Raw genomic sequence first — 23,561 nt, forward strand, 5'->3', positions numbered from 1 at the left:
CAGCCCTGATCACATGGTATCAGGGTGAGTCTGTGTGACCAATAGAATATAGTAGAAGAGATTGTGTGTGATTTCTGAGGCGTGTTATGAAAGGCATTGTGTTTCCTCTCTTGAGCTCCCTTAGATCATTTGTACTATGGGAATCTGGGAACCATGTCACAGTGACACTCAAACCCTCTATGGAGTGGTCTGCATGGTGAGAACCCTAGGCTTTCTGGAAATGAATCTTCTGGCTCCAGATGATGACAGCCCTATGATGACAGCTTGGTAGCAACTTCATGAGAGACCAGGAGCTGGAACCAGTCAACTAAGTTGTTTCTGGATTGATCCTTAGAAACTACAAGATATCATAATGCACTACTAATTCCAGTGACAGGAGATTGAAGCAGGAGGATGGCAAGCTACAGGTCAAACTCAGCAACTTAGCAATACCCTGTCTCAAAATTAAAATAAAAATAGAAAAGACTGGGGACGTAGTACAGTGGTTCAGCATCCCTGGGTTCAATCTCCAGTATCAGGAACAAAAAAAGAAAGAAAAAGAAAAAGAAAAAAAAAAACTAAAATGACAACAAAATCCTGCGAAATAACAAGTGTGTTAGAAGTTGCTAAATTTGGGGGTACGTGTATGCAGCATTTGATAATTAATATACTCATGATCTGGCCCTTGGCAAAACTGTAAACTCATCTCCTATACTTAGCCATTGTCCACTTCATTCCAGTATCCTGCTCCCCTGCTAATCCTTTCATGAGAAACAGGCTCCCCCTTTAGGGATTATTCTCTCTGCAGGAATGCTTTCCCCCCAGGTAATCAATCATACCTGATCCATTCCTTTCTTTACTTAGGTCTCTTCTCAAATGTCAGTCCCTCAGAGATCTTCTCTAATCATTCTAAAAATAGTGCCTTGGTATAATCATCTGATTTATTTTTATTTATGGTGTATAACATCTCCACATATTTTCCGCATTTTTTTTTTCTGTTTGTTATCCATTTCTTCACAAGAATGTGAACTCTGTAAGGGCAGAGACCTTGCTATGTTCTCTGCTTTCCCAGGGATTAGAACATTGCCTACTCACATAGTGGACTGTCAATAAGTATCTGTAAAATGAATGAAAAAGGAAAACACACTAGGAAACCTCAGCATTTAGGAAAGACGCTAGAGATGCCTACAAGGGAAGCAGAGGAGGAGTGACTTGAGATGGAAGAATGGCTTTATGGAAACAGAAGGAGAATGGGAACGTCCAACAAATATTTACTTGATTGCTACTATGTTTAAGTTGTGCTCCTATTTTAATTGGCCTTGTGTTGCTGTAATCAAAAGACCCAACAAGAACAATTTAGAGGAGGAAAAGTTTATTTGGGGCTTATGGTTCAAAGGTCTTCTTCCATGGATAAACAACTATATTGCTCTGGTCTCTCAAGGTGAGGCAGAACACCACTGCAGTAAAGTGTGGGGGAGAAAAGAAGAAAAGAAGCTCAGGACCCAGGCACCAGGAAGGAGCGAGGGAGGGAGGGATGGAGGGAGTAAGAGAGAGAGAGAGAGAGAGACAAGAGACAGAGACAGAGACAGAGACAGACAGAGAGACAGACAGAGAGACAGAGAGAAAGAACTCTGCGCAGCAGGGACAAATATATACCTTAGAGTCTTGCCCCCAGCAACCCAGCTCCTCCAGCTATTCCATACAGTTACCACCCAGTTAATGCATTAAAGTGGGTTAAGGCATTGATTAGCTTAAGGTTCCCATAGCCCAATCAGTTCACCTCTGGAATTTCTTGTATTTTCTAACACATGAGATTTGGGGGGACACATCATAATCTAAATTGTAATATTCTTATTCTTATGGACTTTAGAATAACAAACTTTTTAAACTTTATATGTTGAAATAATGATAGGTTTATAGGAAGTTGCCAAGAGATATACAGGGAGCCTCCTTTTTCATTCCCTTTTGTTTAGTGATGTACAGTATCAACCTGGAAAGCTGACATTGGCCCAATTCTCAGGGTTTATTCAGATTTCTCATGTGTGTATGTGTGTGTGTCCATGATCAAGGTCCGTAATTCACTCTACCACCACTACAAGGCTCTCTTCTTTTATCCTTTTATAGTCATACCCAGCTCCTACCACACCCGACCCTAAACAGTTCAGCATCTCTATAATTTTTTTATATAAATGGAATCATACATACTTTTCAAATTGGCTTTTTTTTTTCATTTAGCATAATTCCCTGAGTTTCATCCAAGTTGTTGCACGTATTGGTACTTGGTTTCCTTTTATGGTTGGGCAGTATTCCATAGTACAAAAGTGCCATGGTTTGTTTATTCACATATCGTAGGAAATTTGGATACTTTCCAGTTTGGCAGAATGAATAAAGCTGCTTTAAGCATTTATGTAGCAATTTCTGAGTAAAACTAATTTTTCACTTCCCTGAATAAATACCTATGAGTGCATTGCTAGGTTGTATAGCAAATGCATGTTTAGCTTTAGAAAAATCTGCCAAACTGTTTTCCACAGTGGCTGTACCATTTTATATTTCCACTTATAATGCATGAATGATCCAGTTTCCCCATATCCTTGCCATGGTCTAGTGTAATAACTAGTTTTTTTAATACTAATTTTTACAAGAGTGTGGTCACATCTCATTGTGGCTTTAATTTGCATTTACCCAGTGAATAGTTATGGTAAACATTTTATGTACTTGTTTGTCACATATATCTGCATATCCTCTTCTGTGTCTTTTCTGTTCAGGTTTTTGTTCATTTTTTGAATTGGATTTTTCAACTCTTTCATATTAAGTTTTAGGAGTACTTTGCATTTTCTAGACACAAGTCCCTTGTTGGGTATGTGAATTGTACATATTGTCTCTTAGTATAATTTATCCTTTAATTCTCCTATCAGGATTTCCATAGGGCAAACATTTTAATTTTAATGAAGTCAGATTGATCATTTTCCCCCATTACAGATTGTGCTTTCACTGGCAAGTCTAAATTCTCTTTACCAAGTCCAAGTTCCTAAAGGTTTATAAAGGTTTCATAGTTTTACATTCAAATCTGTAGCCCATTTCAAACTAATTTTTGTGAAAAGTATGAGATGTGGGTGTGAAGTTTTGGGGGCATAAAGGGTGAGGCTTAGGTTAAGGTTCTTTTTATTAGTTTTGGTCTTTGGATGATGTCCACGCTCATTTGTTGAATAGGCTGTTCTTCCGCATTGAATTGCTTTTTGTCAAAAATTAACTGGGCCTATTTGTGTGAGTCTATATCTGAGTTCTGTATTGTGTTTCTATGGTCTGTAGATTTTATAGATGCTCCTTATAAGTTCTCCCATTCCTAGTTTGCTAAGAGTTTTTATCATGAATGGGTTTGGGGTTTTGCCGAATGGTTTTTCTTCATTAATTGACAGATCATGTGATTTTTCTTCTTTTCATATGGTCAATTATGTTGACTGATTTTTTTAATATCTAGTAAGCCTTGTAAAGCTGGAATAAATCCCATGTGGTTGTGGTGGATCATTCTTTTTTACACATTGATATATTTGCTCTTTTTTTTTTTTTTTCTTCTATCTTTGGGTTTAGTATCAGGATAAAATGGACCTCCTAAAATGAGTTGGAAAGTGTGCCTTTTGCTACTTTCTGGAAGAGAGTATTATATATATATATTTTTTTAAATTAATTTATTTTTTTTGGTTGTACTTGGGGGATCGAACCTAGGGCCTTGAGCTTGCAAGGCAAGCACTCTACCAACTGAGCTATCTCCCCAGCCCTGAGTATTATATTTTTTATCAACATGTTATTTTTTTTCCAGAGTAATTATTGCTGTTCTGGAGAATAAAGATATAGGATATTAAAGAAATGATGAACTGAACTTGTACATTCCTCTTTCACATTTACAGTATTCCTCTCTGGTTTCTTATGTCAGTTGGAATGGGAAGCTCAGGATAGGAGATTCCAAATGTGGAGGAAATGTGACTTTAATGTGTGTTTTTCTACTCACTGGTATTTTAAGAAGCCCTAAGAAAGCTTAGAGATTAGCACTTGTGTAAGCAGCTTACAGGACAGCTAAATTTTTAATTACTTAGTACCTTCCCTGTAATTACTTTCCTATATATAATGAATAATAGTTTCCCATCTGTCGGAAGGGATCATGAACCAATGATTATAAAGATATTGAGCTTAGACTTTTAAATATTTTATTATGTTTAGTTTTTTTGAAATTTGCATGTAATAAAACTTATTCTGTGGTATACACATGAACTTTGACAAATGCATGGATTTGTACATCTACCACTGTGATCAAGATACCAAATAGTCTATCATCCCTCAAAAAATTCCTGTGTTCTGCCTTTGAAGTCAAGTACTCTTTCAACCACAAACTTTGGCAACCCCAATAGATTCTCCAGTGCTACAGAGATTGCCTTTCCAGAGTGTCATAAATGAAATCAAATACTAAAGATTTTTTTGGTGGTGAATATTTTTTACTTAGTAAAATGTTTTTGTGATTCATCTTCCATTGTACCTAGTTCCCTCCTCTTCCTCCTCCTCCTTTTTTTTCTTTCTTTTTTTCTCAGTCAGGTTTTTATTAGCTTTCTTTCTCTTATGTCTAGCCCACCAAAGTACTTTCAGAAGAATTCCACAGTGATTGATTACTTTGCCTAAAGTCATATGGTCCCATAATCAGGTTGGTAAGATCAGAGATAAAATAACCGAGTTAACCATCACTATACTAGTCAATGACAAATGAAGTTACCTGGTAGAAGAGCTCTGCCCAACACAGGCAGTGATAGGCAAGTCTACTCAAATCCCCTGAGACTCAATAACAGCCAGGAGTAGTAGAGACAGAATCAGTAGAGCAGTCACTTGGAACTGGGAACAATGAATGGATGCATTCCGTGAAGATATAAGACGGTGACCATTTCCTTAGAACTCCACATTGTCTTGAACAATGTTTCCTTCTCCACAAAGCCTCCTGAGGGTGGTTGAGCTCTTTGCCTTCCCTATATCCCATATTATTGTTCTTTTTTATAATTCTTTCTTTCCAGATGTTTCCAAATTCCTTCTCTCAATATTTTCTTTTTGTTTCATGAAATTTCTTTAGTCCTTATTTTAGGGTAGGTCTTATGGTTTAAAGGTTTTCTTAGTCTTCCTTTGCCTGGGGATGTCTTTATTTTTCCTTCATTCCTGAAAGATAAACTCACTTGTTAAAGAATTCAAGGCCGAGTTTCCTTCTTTCAGTACTTGAAAAATACTGTCCTACTTCCTTCTGGTCACCATGGTTTTTGAGGAGAAATCTATTGTCATTCTGATTGTTTTTCCCTGTACCTAAAGTGGTATTTCTCTTACAGTGCTTAAAAGCACTGTTTTAAGTTTTCTGAAGTTTGGTTATGAAATATTTTGGCACATATTTCTTTGAGTTTATTCCACTGGGGTTTGTCTTTCATAGAATTTGTAAAATTTTCAGTCCTTACTTTTTAAAGTACCTTTTCAGTCCCACTCTTTTTCTCCTTCTTTTGGGATGCTTTTTGACATGAATGTTTGGTCTTTGAGTCTCACAGTTCTCTGGGAGAAGGATTGTGACACCCTTTCTCACCCACTCCATTAAAAAATAATAGAATTTAAAATGATGACTGTGGGTTATCTCTTTCAAGAATGTTGGGATGGGAAAAAATGAAGATCCTGGCACTCAAAATCATTCATTTTACAGATAAAGAAACTGAGACTCAAAGAGGTGCCTATCTTCTCAGATAGCAGAGAAATGGTGACAAACCTGCATGTAGATCCAGCCTGATGCTTTTCAAACATTATTGTAAAAATGAATCACAAAATGTAGATTCAATAAATCTGGAGTAGGGCTTAAAATCCTGCATTTTTTTAGCATGTACCTGGTGGGGGATACTGATGTTGTTCCACTTTAAGTGACAGCATTCTGGACAGCTCAGCTTACAGCTCTTTCCACTGCCATTAAGAATTAATTGCAGTTCTTCATGAAGGAGAACACTGTTTGACAGTTTGTCAAACAAGCAGCTAAATATCCATGTGCCTGGCATGCAGGAGGAGAGGAAGCTGTGAATGGTAATGGAGACACAGAAGGGAGAGTGGAGGGAACCACAGACTTCAAACACTCTGCTGGATTTGCAGGATGTTTGCTGCTTTCAGAACTGCTCTAATTGTGGTAAAGACCATAGCCAAGCATATAAGCAACTCTTAAGCTATTTATCTACTCAGGAAATCTCTTTGAGGCTACCAATTAATATTTTCCCACTTAGGAAGGATAAATTGATGTTCTTTAAAAATCTTACAAAGTTCAATTCTCCAGTGAGTAGCAATTTAGGGAAGGCACACTACAATTCACAAGCAAAGTATAAAAGTGACTAGCCCATGTACATCTTGGTCGTGTCTGTTTCGTTGGTATAGTAGAAGAAAACTGAATATGCAAGGTGTTTCCAAGCTTGGTCCACTGTTAACTTTATAAGCAGACTTGAATAAATCACCTGGTGTTTCTGTGCTGAATTTATCAAACAAGTTCAATAGCATATGAGCCAAGATCTGTTTAAAATCATGTAAAGTGATATATAAATTAATACTAGTGGCTAAATGCAATTAGAGGACTAAGGCAAGTGTCCCAGTGAATTAGATCATAGCCTGGACCCCGCACCCTGAAATCTCTGGTTATGGAAGGCTGAGCAATCAATTTTCAAATAAATGTCATTGGTTCACTACTCCTAACTATCATTTGAGCCTCTACTCTGACAAATGTCACTCCCAACTTTAAGTTTCCAGTTCCCAGAGGAAGTACATAAAATTCCAGTAAGGAAGAGGAATGATGTGTTTTTCAATGTCACTGTTTACATGATCAAATCCCTTTTGCTGTAAGAATTACTGAGGTTCACTTGTTTCTCTCCCATTATCTAGTCCTTATCTAGTCCTTCATAAAAATTAGGCCTTTGTGTGTGTGTGTGTGTGTGTGTGTGTGTGTGTGTGTGAGAGAGAGAGAGAGAGAGAGAGAGAGAAAGAGAGAGAGAAGTAATGGGGTAGGACTAAATGTGTGTGTGGAAAAGGACAAAATATATTGAATCAAAAACTTAAAATCTACCCTGGTTATCAATAATTTGTGTTTATGAATTTGATATCTAATTATCCTAATTATCAATAGCAGGGAGAGCCCTAGTCAGTTCTTTAAAGAACATCTAATTATCAGAAAACTCCTAAGCCTGTCCCAGTCTCACCCCATGGTCTTGCAACTTCTTTGTCCTTGGGTTGGTGTTTTGAGCTTATGACGGCGGGATTAGGTAGCATGAGCGTATTACCGAGAGAGAAATCAGGATGCAAAGATTCTTTTGCCTATCGTGAGGAAGGCAACTGGACAGCTTATAGGAGCAACGTGCTGTTCTGTGAGTATTTCTCAACTTCTGGGGAGTTTGAGAAGGATTTAATTGAAAGGCAATGGAGGGTTGATCTGAATCTAAAGCAAAGAAATGGAAGAACATTCTGGACCTGTGGACCTGCACTGGGGTGGGGGTTGAAATATGGGAGAGAACATGAAGGAAATACACTGAAACCTCTTTATACTGCCATGTGACAAGATAATGGGAAAAACTTGGTTATTACCAGGTCACTGCAAACCTTGATTATTGAATTCTTTTGGAAGGAAACCAAAATGGACCCTTCTCTGTTTGAGGCTTCACAGCAAACAGTTTTCTGGGAAAGGAGGGATCTGGGGCATTAAATGACCACAGAGTAAACAATGCTTTACTCCCAGGATGTGCCTGCACACTTGGCCCAGGCACCCAGGGGCTCATGTGAGAGTGTAAGGATAAGGTGACAGTGAGCAGAGTGGGCACTGGGGTTGACCATGGGGCAGCAGTGGCCTAGCCTTCTCCCTTTGAGGCTAAAGTGCTTGTTTGCTCCTTTATGAGCAAGGTACTTGCTGGGCTTTTATATATATATATATCTTTTGTTTGGGTCTTATTCGTTCTTCCAAATTATTTGCTTTTTTTTCTGCCTCAGCAGGACTCTGGGTGACATCTAAGAGCCCAATCCCAGCAGTGGAGTATCAGTACTATCCCTTGTGCCTCCCTCTATGCCCTTCTTTAATCTATCAACAATGGAGTTGTCTATCTGCCTACATCTGCTGAGAAAAGGGAACTGGGAATTCAAATTCTGAATGATAAAGCAGCATCAGAGGTTCTGTCTCAAGAACCTTCTGAAATTGCTTTGCTTTCACTGGAAATTGTGGAGGTTCATCCTCTGTAACTTCATACAGCTGAGCTTTGCTGCCGTGGGTCTAAGGGACACTAACCCCACCTTCCTTCTAAGTGAGCTCTTGTATCCACTTCTTTCTGTAGAACATATTTGTAATCTTCAAAAGGGGAAATTCTAATATTGTAGTAAAAACAGGAAAGTATCCTACCTCACAAAGGAATGATGTACTCAACTCCTTTGGAGGCCAAAATCATGAAACCTCCTTTTATAGCAAGAATGGAGCCTGTCACTAGGCTTGAGATTATTTAGCTCCAGGATGCCCTTAGACATTTCAAGGGAAGATTTAAGTATTAGTAATCTCAAATCTAATATCATTATTTAATACCTATTTACATTATCTCCGTTAATGTTCCCCATGACCTTAAAAGGAAGATATTATTTGATTCATTCTATAAATGGAATGAGGTCCAGAGAGGGATATGTAACTTATCAAGGTCACATAGCCAGTGTTTTGTTTGTTTGTTTGTTTTTTGGTAAAGCAGGAATTGAAACTGAATCTGTTTGATTCTAAAGGGCACTTTCTTTGCACTGCATTATCCTAAAGGATAATTTGACAGATCAAGGTCACCTTGAGCCTTGCCATTATCAAACTCTGACTCCAAAGTAAAAGGATCCCAGTTAGGGTCACCCGATAAAATATGTAATTCCCAGTTAAATTTGAATTTCAGATAAACAACAAATGATTTTCTTAGTATAAGTATGTACTTTGAAATACATGGAATATACTTTCACTAAAAACTAATTTGTTATCTGAAATTCAAATTTAACTTGGGTACCTTATATTTTTATCTGTAAAACCTGGTAATCCTAATTCTAATAGGTTCTCCAGATCAAAGAACGGAAAATATATGGTATCTTACTACTTTGAAAGAATTGAAGAGTCTAAAAATCTTGAGCTGAGAGAAGTTTTCTAGTTTTCCCTGTGGCTTTGGCAGAGCCATGATGTGTCAATTGGTGGTGGGCCACTGAGCATGATGCTGCCCTTGGCAGCCTACCACCGACTCCATGGTCCCAACCACATGTGGGAGAGGCACAAACCTTGCCTGTTGACAGGGCTAGACAGGACCCACAGTGTAAGAGTCAGACTTAGTGATCAGAGGAGCTGGCAGTGCATTTCCTAAAGCCACTGAGGGCTTTGTGAGGTGAAGTCCAACTAGTGCCTTCTCTGTGGTCTGATGGAAAAGTCACAGGTTGGAATCTCAACACCAAAGGTTCAGGGTATTCAGTGAACTTCTGTATTAATTTTTTCATTCACTTGACCAATACGATATATATGGCACACCTATTATGCATCGAGCTCTGTCATAGGTTCTGAGATAACAAAAATGTCCTCAAATTGAAAAATCTGCCTTGTGAGGCATACTTCAGTGTGAGATAAAGACAAGATTCTCAGCATGAGCAAGTGATCCAGGGCCCTGGCCAAGTTCACCATCCTGGTACCAGCTCACAGATTGGTCAATGCATTTCTGTTGAACAAGTTGAGGACTGCCAAGAGAAAATGACAACAGAAATTGGAAAAAGAAAACAGGGACAAAATGTCTTGGAGGCAAGGATAATGATTTAAACTTGATTTTCAAAGATGTAAGGAGGGTAAAGAATGATGATTGACCTGAGCCAAAGACCATAAGGGAGGGTTGGAGCTAAGAACATTAGCATAAATCTGTAGCAGGCACAGTAAGAGATTTCATGCAAAAAAAAAAAAAAAAAAAAACCCAGGCACCAGATTAGGGAAAGGGTTGGCTCAGGGTAAGAAGTTAAGGCTATTTGGAAGTTCTTTAGAGCTTTCCAGAATCTTCCTTCTCAGGATAAGTTTTGTTGATTATTGTGAAAGAAATAGAGAAAGAAAAAAAATGTCATTTTAAAACTTGGCTTGTTTGTTTTTTACATTTGTCTTTGTGAATCTTTTCTGCAATTTATATTTAAAGGATAGTTTGCCTGTCCATAACTAAATTAGCCTGGGAACACCATACTGGACAGGTCCAGGATTTGGATAGCAGAAAATGTTGAAGATATCTGGGAATCACGTGGTTGAAGAACCTAACATCTGGAATGGAGTTAAAGTGCAAGCTCATTACTTAATCATCTGCATTAAGGTCACTATTTGTGCCTGTGTCTACTAGGACATGTTGAGTGTAGTCATCAGTATCCCCCATTCAGAGTTTCTCCTATCCAGATGACTACCTTGTCACCTCCCAGAACTAAGAGAAAAGTCTTTGGATCACATGAGGATTAGGTAAAATAAAGGTATACAGCAACAGAGCCCATAAATAGTTTAAATTAAAGCTTTTAGAATCAGGTTATTTTATAACTGACTGGAATAATATGCACGTAAAGCTCTGAAACCTGTGAAAGCTATAATAGGCTGTAGATATGGTTTAGTCCATTTCCCTCATTTGACAAATGGTGGGACTGGTGGTCATGGAGGGCAAGGACACCATTATGACGAATTCACATAACATGAGAGCAGCTCATCTCTTGGAATAACATATGTCTACATTTTCAAGTTTTTAAGTCACTTGCTTGTCAGTTTACACTCCAGTACATTGAATGCCTCCATTGAGTTATACCATATTTTCTTAAAAATCTCTTTAAACTGTAATCTTCTCTGCCCTTTTGTGTCAACACAGAATACTGAGCTTCTTTATCAAAGCATTTGTCCTTTCTGGTTTACAGTGAATGTCTAATAACAATGGTCCTTGTTACTTGAAGTTATTTTTTTTTCCTCTCTCACTGTCCAGAGCACCCAACAGGGGAAACCTCAGCCACCCAAGGACTGTCAAAATGAGTGACAACACTACTTTGGCTCCTCCAGCAGCAAGCCAGGGTCCTACCACCCCACGCAAAGGGCCCCCCAAGTTCAAGCAGAGACAGACTCGCCAATTCAAGAGCAAACCTCCTAAGAAGGGAGTGAAAGGGTAAGACCAAAATGAAGAGAAAACCTATGCTCCCACAAGACTGCTCTGGGTTTGAGAAACCCATGCTCATAATATTAAACAGGCTCACACAAATTTCCACCCTGCCCTCTAGTTACCTTTCTAACTCAGGCTTTGCTGAGTCATGTCTTTAGCTTTGTAACTCTCCCCCTCTCAGGTCCCAGGTTCATGGCCAAACTTAGCATGGAAAAAGGAGCCTCTCACAATAACCTTGGACTTGATCTTCTAGGCTTTTCTTGACCTCTCTTTGTTGACATTCCTTGTGCTTGAATGTGGAATACCAAACCACTGGTCATTTCCAAAAAACACAGTTTATTTTTATGGTTTACAATTTTATGCCTTTAGTTCTTTCTATTTTTCTCTCTCTCCTTGGCAAAATTGTCAACATAGTTCATATATTCAACACATAGTTCATATTGCTTTTGAACTGACTCTGAAACTTTATCCATACTTTCATGTTTGCTCTATGATAGAATTCAGCTATTATAATTTGATTTTTCTTTTTTTCTTTGCATCACTCTTATTTATTTACATCTGTTCCCTGAGTCTAAAATCCCTCAGAGGAAATTTGTTTGTTTTTTCCTTAACTTTCTGTGACTAACATGATGTCTGGTACATAGCAGATGCTAAGTTAATGCTTGTGAATGTGAACAAATAGAAGAATTGAATCTAAGTGCCTTCTGTGGTGCTTTCTCATTTCAGTTTCTATTTTTAAAAAGGGAAGCTTGACTAAGTCGTCCTCTTGGTCATTTTTTCTGGTTTTCAAATGTCTTAGACTAAACTTGTAGAGTGGAGAAATATTTCCCTCTCCAGAGATACATAAATCTTATTGGAGTGATATTCTTTTTGCTTCAGTTCAATACAAATGAAAGAAATTTCTTAAATCCAAACACTTAAGCTGCTTCTTCTTCCCCCTTGAGTCAAGAAACTTTTCATGTGAATGATTCCAGGATTCTTTTACCCGAATTCAGTTAAATGTCTCTTTTATTCTTTCCACGTAGGTTTGGAGATGACATTCCAGGCATGGAGGGGCTAGGAACAGGTGAGCAACTCACATATCTAAGTGAGAACTTTGCACTTAGAGTTTCACCTCTTTACACACTTCAGGCCTTAAGGGGAAGTTGAGAGTTACAAGGAATACCTGAGCCAGCAGAAGCTTCAAGGACATAGAAATGTGGGGATTTAATTTACCCTCCTAAGTAAGTACATATGTGACCAGATGCAAAATCCCTAAAAGAAATCAAGGGAGTCCAAAGTTTAATGAATCCTCTTGTTCTATTAAACAAGCTTTGAGGGCATATAATGGATGATGGTAGACTTTCATGGAAGAAAGAGTCTCAGAGTTTGTCTAGCCCAACTTTATTTTTCAGAAGAGAAATCTGAGACAGAGGAATTAAGTGACAATGTGAGGCCACAGAGTGAGGTATTGGAAATAAGGGTGGGGCCTGGACAAACTTTTCACTCTACCAGGCAAACCACTCCTTAGCAACTTCCTCTTCTTGCACATCCTCTAGCACCGAAAACACGACCCTGCACGCTGAATGCAGCCCATGTGACTTTTTAAATTGGCTAGAATATTTTCATTCATTGGACAATGATTATAACCAATGTACCCTGGGAAGTGTACCCCAGTGTATTTTTAAAAAATTAATAGACTTTATTTCTCATAGAAATTTTAGATTTAGAGAAAAATTAAGTAGAAAGTCCAGAGATTTCTTATATATCCCTTCCCTCTCTCCCCTTGTACATAGTTCCCCTATTATTAACATCCTGCAGTGTGGCACATGTGTTATAGTTGATGACTCGATATCAATACATTACTATTGTATTAACCAGAGTCTGGGGCTTACATAGCTTGGGGTTAATTCCTTGTATTATATGATTTTTAAGTGTTTTAATTAACGTATAATGTTGTGTACCCACCATTATTGTATCATACAGAATAGTTTCATTGCCCTAAACAACCTGTGTTCTAACTGCTCATCGCTCTTTCTTCTCCCTCCTAAAGTCCTCTGACCGCCACATCTTTTTTCCTAGGTCTTAGTTTTGCAATTTCTAGGATGTCATGTAGTTAGAATCTTACAGTATAAAGCTTTTCCACACTGGTTTTTTTCACTTATCAAATTCACTTAAGGTTCCTCCATGTCTTTATATGACTTAATAGCTCATTTATTTTTATTGCTTAATAATTTTTCCATTGTATGAACATACCACAGTTTATTTAGCTTGTTGAAGGACATTGGTTTCTTCCAAGTTTTGGAAATAATGAATAAAGCTGATATATGCATACATATGCATACATATATACATATATATATATTTAGGTGCAGATTTTTGTGTGGATATATGCTTTGAACTCATTCAACACAGTTAATAACTGGTGACATTCATAGAAACCAGTGTTCTCACCAGGAGATATTCAGTATGTTTGCTTTCTGTAGTCAATGGCATTCCTGGGATCTCAAATAGATTTTCCAGTTACTTTATAAAGGCCATTGGTTGTTCTAGGTCAATTGCTTCTGTATTTAGGCCAGGTATATATAGACCAGCACACTTGCTTTGGGCTCTGAAAGATAGGCTTAATTCTCTGCACATTTGGGACAATGAAAAGAGATTTATACTGAGGAAAGATCTGAGATCTTTGATCTGGTTCTAGTCCCATATATATAACTAGACTTATTGACTGATTTGTTGATTGGTTGCTAGTTGTTTACTCTGGGTATGAGCCAGCTTCTCTGTAATGGGAGATAGTAACATCTGAAATAAGAGGCTGAATCAGATGATGCTTTGAGATTGTCTCTCAGTATGTGATTTGATAGAGACATTTCAAAATGTAAAGGAACTGAAGAACAAGTCAGAGAAACCCAAGGAACCTATCTGGTAGGAGTAAGACCATTGAACCCCAGATCCTGGGAATTTACAGTGCTCACATTCCCTTTTAATTCCTTGACATGACTAGAATTCTACTTCTATTCTCTCCATGGTGGTTGAGGTTTAGGGAGACTCAGTGAGCCATAACCCAGAGAGTACCCCAATCAAACCATTGTCACCTTTCCAAAGAGGATACAGAACGAAACCAACAGAGATACCAGGGTAGTAGGGGTGACCGGGGGTGGGGACAATAATTATGCAATTGATGGGGGATACTTCCTGGGCTATAGGGCCAGTCTGGATAGCTTCCCAGTTGCCATGGGAAGATAGATAGAAGGGTGGAGTGAGGTGTCTCTGTCCAGAGAGTGTCCTTTGCCTGGAAGAGGCTCTCCTTGTGGGTGAAGTTGGCTTACATATTCTTCTTTCATCTCTCGCAGATATCACGGTGATTTGTCCCTGGGAGGTGTTCAGCCACCTAGAATTGCATGAGCTCGCCCAGTTTGGGATTATCTAAAGCACCAGAGGTTCTGCCAACTCTCAACAACACCTGCTGTAAATTTGACTGCTTTTGCTCTATTAATCTGACAGAGTTTTAAAATTCAGTACTCAGAAGTAGTTTCTTGGACTTATGTGGACATTTTCCATCACTTACTACTAAGAGTTCTCCAGGTGTCAGAATTTCTCTTGCAGTACATAGCTCAGCCAGGAGTGTCATTGAAAAGCTGGGGCATTCATACTTTACCACCTCTATCATCAATATTTCTCTACATTTTGTTTTCATGTGTAAGTTCCTCAAATCTAATTTTGCTTGGCATTCATTATAATTAATTACTAATAGAATTTTAAGATAACATGTCATTCTCCACCCCTTCTTATTTAAGAAAGGAGATATTTACCTTGAATCTTGTGGTGAAATTGTACTAAATAGTGCATGCAAATATTCGTGGCCCTGTTCTAGGAACCAATTAAACAAAAAGACACAGTCACATGGAAATAGGCACAGTGCTTGAGAAACAGCCCCAGATTAAGGTTCAAGTCATAATTCTGCTTTGTAAATTGCACTTTCTGGATCTAAATTTTATTGAATTAGTTTATCCCAGGGATCCCATGTAGCTCTAAATTGTATAGTTCTAATGGACACTTAAAATCACACTCAGTGCTCTGTTTCAGGAAAGTTCCCATTTATAGCATCCCTTTGGTAGAATTATTTTGTCCATTAGCTTAAGGTGAGAGTCACAAGTTATTTGTAAATGCATCAGCTGGATTTCTGTACATTTATAATAAATCACTTTTAAACTATCCGTTTAAAAGGTTTATATGCTGTAGGGGTTAGACTCAGATGCAAAGGACAGGTAGTTGAACCCTCGAAATAAAATGAAGGTTTGCTTCACCTCTGAGGTTGTGTCAAATGGAATGTGCACATAGCTCTCTTTCCCCAATACTTTCAAGGCAGTTGTGCAATTCAAATACTGACTCTGTCTGACTTTGATACTTGGTACTAACAGTATGGATTTCTTCATTTCAGTTTCATAATGTGTGGTAAAAAAAAAAAAAAAAAAAAAAAAAAAAGCAAATTAACTGAAAAAAGAAGGGTGAAAGAGAGGAAAGAGAGTCAGATTCTAGTTCTCAATCTACCAGAAAGTTGCTCAAAGTTGGACAAAGACTTCACCCTTTAGACCCTCCAGTTTGCCTGAATTTAATCATCTGAGGTTCATGATAACAATAAATTCTATGACTTTTAGGGCTTCAGAATCTAAGCAAGAGAATTAAAGGGACTCAGTATTCAAGAGAATTACTTTTGCTGTAGGTTCCATATTATTTATTTTGCACAATTGACCAAAGTAATTACTGACCGGAAAATTAGAAGTACAAAAGAAAAAGGAAGACATAAATTCAAAAGTGGAACAATGACATGAACCGAGGCAGAGTAGTAATGTGTGCTTCCTCCTTCAGCAGGAACTCCTGCCTCCACCCATGCACCTGTCTTTCCTCCTGCCAAAGCTGGCCCCACCCCTTTAAGTCAGCCGAGTTTCCTAGCCAATGACTTCAGTCTCCACTTGTTCATCCCAGGCTGTCTTTTAGTCAGGGAGATCTAGATTCTTTTGTAGTTAGATGAGAGTTTGATCCACATTTTGATTGCCTTGAAAATGTTTCTCTAAATGTGAAACAATAATGTTGACAAAACAGAATGCACCCAAAGCCAGATGCCCCTCTCTGACTTGGATGCCTTGCTACCAACACTATGAATTTCTTCATTTCAATTTTGTAAATATATCAGAAGTTAATTCATCACAAGATTTTAGAGTTTGGAGAATTTTAAAAACTCTTCAGACACCTTCCTGATAATAAGAACCATTGAGAATCTCTTGTGAAAAGCATTTAAAATTTGGGTCCAACTCATGATTTTTGGTATAAAAATCTCCAAGGGAAGGATCTTGGAATCGATATTATTAATAAGGGTCCCAAGTGATTCTTATATTTGTGTCATTTTTGAAAACACAATGAAGTCCTAGCTTACAATTTACACATTAGGAATTAGATAATTCTTATCTTGCTGCCTCTATTAGCCTATTCAACTTGCTTTCCAATAACACACATTAAATGTGTGAGAAAGGGGCTAACATTTCATGCATTCTGACTCTTAAACTGTTTTGTTGACTGATAACATAGAAATGCCCCACTACTCCATAGTAACTCAGTTAAATGCCTCTTTAATTGCAGAGAATGTCAGAGAGTTCAGACTGTAAGTATTGAACTGACAGTGTTTCAAGAACCATGGGGCCAAATGTGCACCATTATTGCCAAGGAATAACCTGCTGCTGTCTCACCCAGACACCCTCCAAAGTCCTTTCCTCAACCGCTTTCTCTGACTGGAGTAGGAGAGACCAGGGAGGGAGAGAGCTTTGGTCTGGGCAGGCCAAGCCAGGGGCCTGCCTTACCCTCCACCCCTCTCTTGTTTGTTGCTATAGTTGGGTAGAAGTTGAGACTGACGGTGCTTATGATTTGGGCACTGCCACCCATTCTAGAACCTAGCAGCCCTACAGTCAGACAGAGAACAGTATGCACAGAGGAAATGTTCCTCTGGGTACCCCGCCCTAGGCAAATATATATAGTGGTTCAAATAACGGGCACTGTGCTCTTGACCTCTATTGAGAAAGAAAGAAGACTCCCATCAACTGATGGGAGGAGGGAGAGATATTTTCTCAACAACTGAGGGCATGAATAACACACCCACACCCCCTCCCCCCACACACACAGAGGAATAATCAGTAAGACCAATATTTAGCATCTGAGAGAATAGCAATCACATATGACCAAACAAAAGAAAAATCAACACAATGAGAGCTGTGTTTTGACATGAAATTGTCTTCAAGGGAGAAACAGAAAAGGACTTATGTTTTACTAAAGGCTAAAAGGCTTATATGGGACATGAAACCTGGGTATGCATATAAATGAACAAAATACTTCCTGAAAAAATAAATGAGTTATTGTCCTACCTTTTACTTCATGAGGGCATAGCTGGATTAGATGAAAACTGAAATTCAAAAAAGCAAGATTCATAAGCTGATTATCAACATCAGTACACATTTCCTTTTGGCAAAAACCATCAGGAGACCTGGGTTCTGCCTGGCTGGGCTACAAAGTACTTATTAGATAATCAGATAATTAATTTTCCTTCTTTGGGCTGAAATATTTTGAGAATAAAAAAGGATCTTGGACTAAATGATCTCCAAGGTTCCTTCCAGCATAAAATTATAAAAAACAAGTAATAAGTCCAAATATATTTCAAACATGAGCAAACTGTTCTCTTTATGGCTAGAAGTCCTAAAACACAGAGCCACAGTTTCCAGTTCTTCCAGAATGAGTGTTTGATGTTTTCCTTTCACATCTCTTCAAGGCCCAGGGTAAGTCAAATTGTGCATAGTACTGCCACCTGCTGTAATGAAGGAGTACTTCAACACTTGGAAAGCTAACCATTCAATTAGAAGACTTAAATCCTCAGAGCTAATTGTGAATTTGTCCCCATTCATTGAACAATTAAGTCTGTTGTTCTGATTGGCTATGAAAAGTTCTTCCATACACAAGATAAACATTAAGAGGGTATGAAATGAACATACTACAAGGTAAGTCTCAATTCCATCCAATGTACCATGCAGTGTTTTGAGGTTTTGGTCATACAGAATTTATATATTTCTAGTTAGTTAATTTCTATTATAAATAACAGTATATTTTATAATTGATTGCTAATTGCATATATATAATTGCAAAATTCATGAACTAACTGCACTCCCAGCTGATTTAATGAGTTCTCAGATTATTTTAAATCAGTTTTTATTTACTAATTGGAGAGTTTCCAGATATACTCTTATATACTCTCACTTTCAAAATAAGCAGTAATTTGCCAAAAGAAAAAATTATGTATTCTGTTATTTTCCGATTCCCCTAAATTGAGATCATTTCCTTGGAAAGTGTGATATTTAGACATGGGAGGTAATAATCAGAATAGGCAAAAGAAGCAACTAGTACACTTTCATCACATTAATTCAATAAACCTTTCAGGTAACATTTCTGAGGCCTATTATGGGTGAAACTCATAACTATAAAATACAGATGCACTTGACAGATATTTATTGAATGAATAAATTACATGAATGCAAGCTTGTAATTATAAGATGTATAAACCAATAGAGGCAATGCACTACATTAACAGAATATATAAAAACCACATGCTTATCTCAATTGATACAGAAGAAGCATTTGAAATAATTGAACGTCTCCTCCTGATAAGAATTCTCAATGAATTGGCTGTAGAAAGAATGTATGCCATTATAATAAAGACCACATATGACAAATCAGTAGCTAACATCATACTTGATGGGACTAGTTGAAAACTTTTCCTCTAAGGTCTGTAACAAAACAAGTGATGGCCACTGTCATCACTTCTTTCCAAAATAACACTGTAAGTTCTAGCAAAGAGCAATTAGGCAAGAAAAAATAAAATCAATAAAAGATATTCAAATTGGAAAGGAAGGGGTAAAATTGTCTGTTTGTAGTTGACATGATCTTATATATAGAAAACTCTAAAGTTTTCACCAAAAAGTGTTAGAAGTGATAAACAAACTCAGTAAAGTTGTATATTACAAAATAAACATATAAAAATTAGTTTTGTTTCTATCCTCTAACAGCAACTTACCTAATTTTTTTTTTTTTTTACAAAACAATGTCAATTATTATAGCATCAAAAAGAATAAAATACTTAGGTATAAATTTAACCAAGGAGGTGAGAGATGTGTACACTGAAAACTGCAAGACTTCAATGAAAACAATTGAAGATGATACAAATAAGTGAGAAGATAGTTCCATGTTCGTAGATTAGAAAAATTAATATTGTTAAAATATCCATACCCAAAGTGATCTCCAGATTCAACAAAATCCCTATCAGAATTCCAAAAGTATTTTTGCTGAAGTAGAAAAGAAATCATCCTAAAATTTGCATGAAATCACAAAAGACCTTGAATATCTACAGCAGTCTTGGAGGGAAAAAAAGAACAAAGCTGAAGGCAAAACATCTCCTGACTTAAAATTATATTACAAATCTACAGTAATCAAAACAGTATGGCACTGGTATACAAACAGACACAAGAGAAATGAAACAGAACAAAGAATGTGGAAGGATGAGATAACCACCTTGAGATTTATGTCTACACATCTTTGGTCAACTGCTCCTCAATAAAGAAGGTCAAAGTTTGCAATGCAAAAAGAATAATCTTCAGTAAATGGTGTTAGGAAAACTGAATATGGACATGCAGAATAATGGAATTGGACCATTATTTTGCATCACATACAAAAACCAACGAAATGAATTAAAGACCCAAATGTAAGATCTGAAATGATAAAACACCTAGGAGAAAACAGGGGGAAAGCTCTTTGGCAATGGTCTCGTCAATGAACGGTTTTCGGGACATGATATCAAAAGCGCAGGCAGTGCAAACAAAAATAGACAAGTGAACCTACAGAGATAGGTAAGTTGAAGCTCTCCAAATGCATTTTCTCACTGTAAAATCAAGGAAATTGCATCTATTTCATGGAAGTGTTTTTTTTTTTTTTTTTTAATACAAAATGAGAGTGTCTTCCCTGGCTAGTTGTAAATGCCCAATGATCATATTATAATTGCTACAGTCATTTTAATTGTCGTCATTATGAATTTCTTGATTTCAGCATGCTGACAGTCTAGCACAGGGATGCAGTTTGTTATGAAGTTTCACTTAAGGGAGCCATCTAGCTGTGCAGGTGCAGCGGTAGATGTTGTAGGTGTGTGCATGTGGGTGTGAGCAATAAAGTCAGGAGAGTAATAATTTAGGTGAATCTATCCACTGATAGATATTTTCATTGTCTCAGGAACGAATTATCACAATGCCTCCAAATGATCTTCCTGTTTTCACTCCTATCCCTTTAACTCACCCTTTAGATTATAGCCATTGTGTCCATTTTCCCAGCATTAACAACATAAACTCTGCAAACAGTGACCTTGTTGTCTCATTCTTGGCTGTGTACCTAATATCTGGCATGGAGCCCAGCAGATACTGAACACTTAACAGGTATTTGTTCAATGATTGAATAAATGGTGAATTAAATGATGCCCTAGCATACCTATCTTAGCCAAAAGGTACCCTCCTGCATATTCTTCCTGTCTTCCCAAGCTCTCACTTGATAAACTTGGTGAAATACTACACTGACCTAGACCTTGGTTAATGTGGCATTTCTAAGTTCAGCTGAAATTTCTATAAATACACTCTCTCTATCTGAACATCATGAAACTCCATAAGAAATGTCAACCAAAGGCACACTTAGCACCTTGCTTCCTTTAAAAAAAAAAAAAATAGGTTAGCAGAATTCCATCACTCCATGTTTTTAAGAATTCCTATAAGTTAAATGAATCATTTTCTAATCAAGACTGTAAGAATGTAGAGCATATTAACTCTTGTGTTTAGGTCTTTTATATAGCTTATTGTCTAGGGGAAGAGAGAAGGCCTTAGGAATAATTAATTGTGGGGCTAATTCATGAGGTTTCTGGTTTTGTCCTTTTCATTACTATTATTCAATACTTCTATTCACACCTTTGAACATACTTAGGCAAGCACGTTTTGTCTCATACCAAGGACTCTGATATGGCCAGTTGCCTTGATGTTGTAATCGTTTTCACTTTTAATCATGTGGCATCACATAGCCACCCTTTGAAGTAGGACAATGTCATTGCACAGATATTGCTGAGAGAGAGAAAGAATGGGGGCGAGAGGTGTCCTTTGGAATCATAGAGCAAGCTGTGTGGGCCTTGAATGAGAACTTGGGGGACAACTCCTGGCTTAAAGCTTAGTCCTGCTAGCTGGGCATGCATGGTAGCAGATGCCTGCAATCCCACATGAGATGGGAGCCATGAAGCCACAAGCCAAAGAGTACCTGGCACTGCCAGAAGCTGGAAGAACAAGGAATCATCCTTCCCTGGAGGGTCGGAGGGATCTTGGCCTGGCCCACACTTTGATTTCAGGCTCTAACCTTCAGGACTATGAAAAAACAAATTCCCGTTGTTTTAAATCACCCATTGTATGGTACATTGTATGGTGACCCTAGGAAACTAATATACTATGTTAGGCCCTGGAAGAGATACAAAGTATAATTATTCATTTGCAAAATTTTTTGAGCACCAGTACGTTCCAAGGTGCTCTCGCTAAGTGTTAGAGACATAAGAAACAAAACCAGACATGGTCTCTGCCTCCATGCACTTACCCTCTAGCTGGGGAGAAATATTAAACAAGAATGTCATAGAAGTATAAAATGACATCTATGTAAGGTCTGTAATTACTTGCGATATGTAAGGATTTTTAAGTGAATATAATAGGAAATCAAGCAGGGAAGAAAAGCAGGACCGACATCCCTGAAGAAACAGCAATTGAAGTGAGATCTGAGGGGAAAATGTCATTATCTAAATGATGGGGTAGGGACAGTGTGGCTCGGATGGGAATATACCAAACAGGGAAAGAGCATGTAGGTAGAAAGACCCAAGGCAGGTGTGAATCTGGCATGTTGGAGGAACCAAAGCCCAAGTGTGGGAGGAAGAGGGAACACATGGCAGGATGACTCAGGGAGAGAGAGGGGTCGAGTGGGCTGCATAGCTCATGCCAAGGATTTGACCTTTATTTGTCCATTTTAAGAGAATAGAAGAGAAAACCGGGGAACACAAGCTTTGTGGAAAGGGAACAGATGGTGACTAATGGGAAGTTTTTCTGCATGATTATGTCCTGGATTCTTCTCCTCAGATCATTTCTGGGTCCTGGCACCTAGGGAAGAGAGGCTGCAATTAGACTTCATTGCTGAAATCTGGAAACATGAGCTCATTGAAAACCTGGGTGACTGCAGCTTTACTAACATGCCGTAGAGACACTACCCCTACGCAACACCAGCAGATATTGCCCCCGAAAGCCTGAAAATGTCAAAGGAAATTGTGATGGTTGGTTTGATGTATTAAGTTGACTAGACAGGAATTTTGTAGATAGGAGTAACATCCATAATCATTTGACTTTAAATAAAGAAGATAATCGCTGATAATACAGGTGGGCCTGATCCAATCAGGTGAAAGGCTTTAAGAGCAGAACTGAAGCTTTCCTGAAGAATTTTACCTGTTGTCTGTAGCATTCACTCCTGCCTGGGCATTTCCAGCCTGTCCTTCTTGACAGCTTGCCCTACCAATTTCAAACTTGCCCTGCCAGTCCCACAATTGCGTAGAGCAATTGTTTACAATAAATTCTGTGAAATGTTTGCATGCTGTTTGTTCTCTGACAGAATCATTAATGACACAGAAATGAAGGTAAGGGTCAGGTTGATAAAACACCCGCCGAGGATCTCAGGAATAGCTGGGGGTCAAGAGGTAGGCAGAACACAGAATTTCCCACAGTGGGTGGAAGTACAAATCAGAGAAATACAATTTTGTGGTTGTTATTTTGAAAGTGTGTTAGCATTCAGGCTGCTACTCTGTGGTAGTACACTGCGCATGCTCTAGGGGAGAGTAAGCAGAGGCTTGGGGGTGGGAAGGGCAGAGGTGAGCCTGGGCTCTGGGTGCTACTTACGGCCATACTAAACTTTTCCTCAAAATAGTTCTCTTAGTTCTTTTTGCTGGTGACTTTTACCATCTAGGCAAGGAAAATTAAAAAGCAAAAATCAGAATCCTTATTGAATTGGACTTAGACTGCCATCTTGTGGATATTTAGCCTCATCATTATCTAGTGTCAGCAAAAACACCACATAAAACATACACATAAATACCTTTTACAAATTGACAAGTGAAAATTGTACATATTTATGGTGTACAATATAATGCTTTGATATATATGCTTTGTGCAACAGATAAATCAAGCTACTTAACATATGTATTACCCCAAATGCTTATCATTTATTTTTGTAGTAAAAACACCTAAAATCTACTCTTAGCAACTTTCAAATACATAGCATATT

General features: G+C 37.9%; 1 protein-coding gene across 1 annotated transcript; it reads left to right on the forward strand.

The window, feature by feature from the left end:
- Window positions 1-11,031: 11,031 nt before the first annotated feature.
- Pde6h (phosphodiesterase 6H) lies at window positions 11,032-14,568 on the forward strand. The gene is made up of 3 exons (XM_047551773.1): window positions 11,032-11,165; window positions 12,185-12,225; window positions 14,492-14,568. The coding sequence occupies exons 1-3, from the start codon at window positions 11,032-11,034 to the stop codon at window positions 14,566-14,568; spliced, it is 252 nt and encodes an 83-aa protein (XP_047407729.1).
- Window positions 14,569-23,561: the final 8,993 nt, after the last annotated feature.

The sequence above is a fragment of the Sciurus carolinensis genome, chromosome 4, assembly GCF_902686445.1.
Source record: "Sciurus carolinensis chromosome 4, mSciCar1.2, whole genome shotgun sequence".
Lineage (NCBI taxonomy): Eukaryota > Metazoa > Chordata > Mammalia > Rodentia > Sciuridae > Sciurus > Sciurus carolinensis.

Coding starts and splice junctions, on each gene's coding strand:
- Pde6h (XM_047551773.1), top strand. CDS start 11,032: ATGAGTGACAACACTACTTTGGCTCCTCCAGCAGCAAGCCAGGGTCCT. Junction 11,166..12,184: donor CCTAAGAAGGGAGTGAAAGG/GTAAGACCAAAA, acceptor CTTTCCACGTAG/GTTTGGAGATGACATTCCAG. Junction 12,226..14,491: donor CATGGAGGGGCTAGGAACAG/GTGAGCAACTCA, acceptor CATCTCTCGCAG/ATATCACGGTGATTTGTCCC.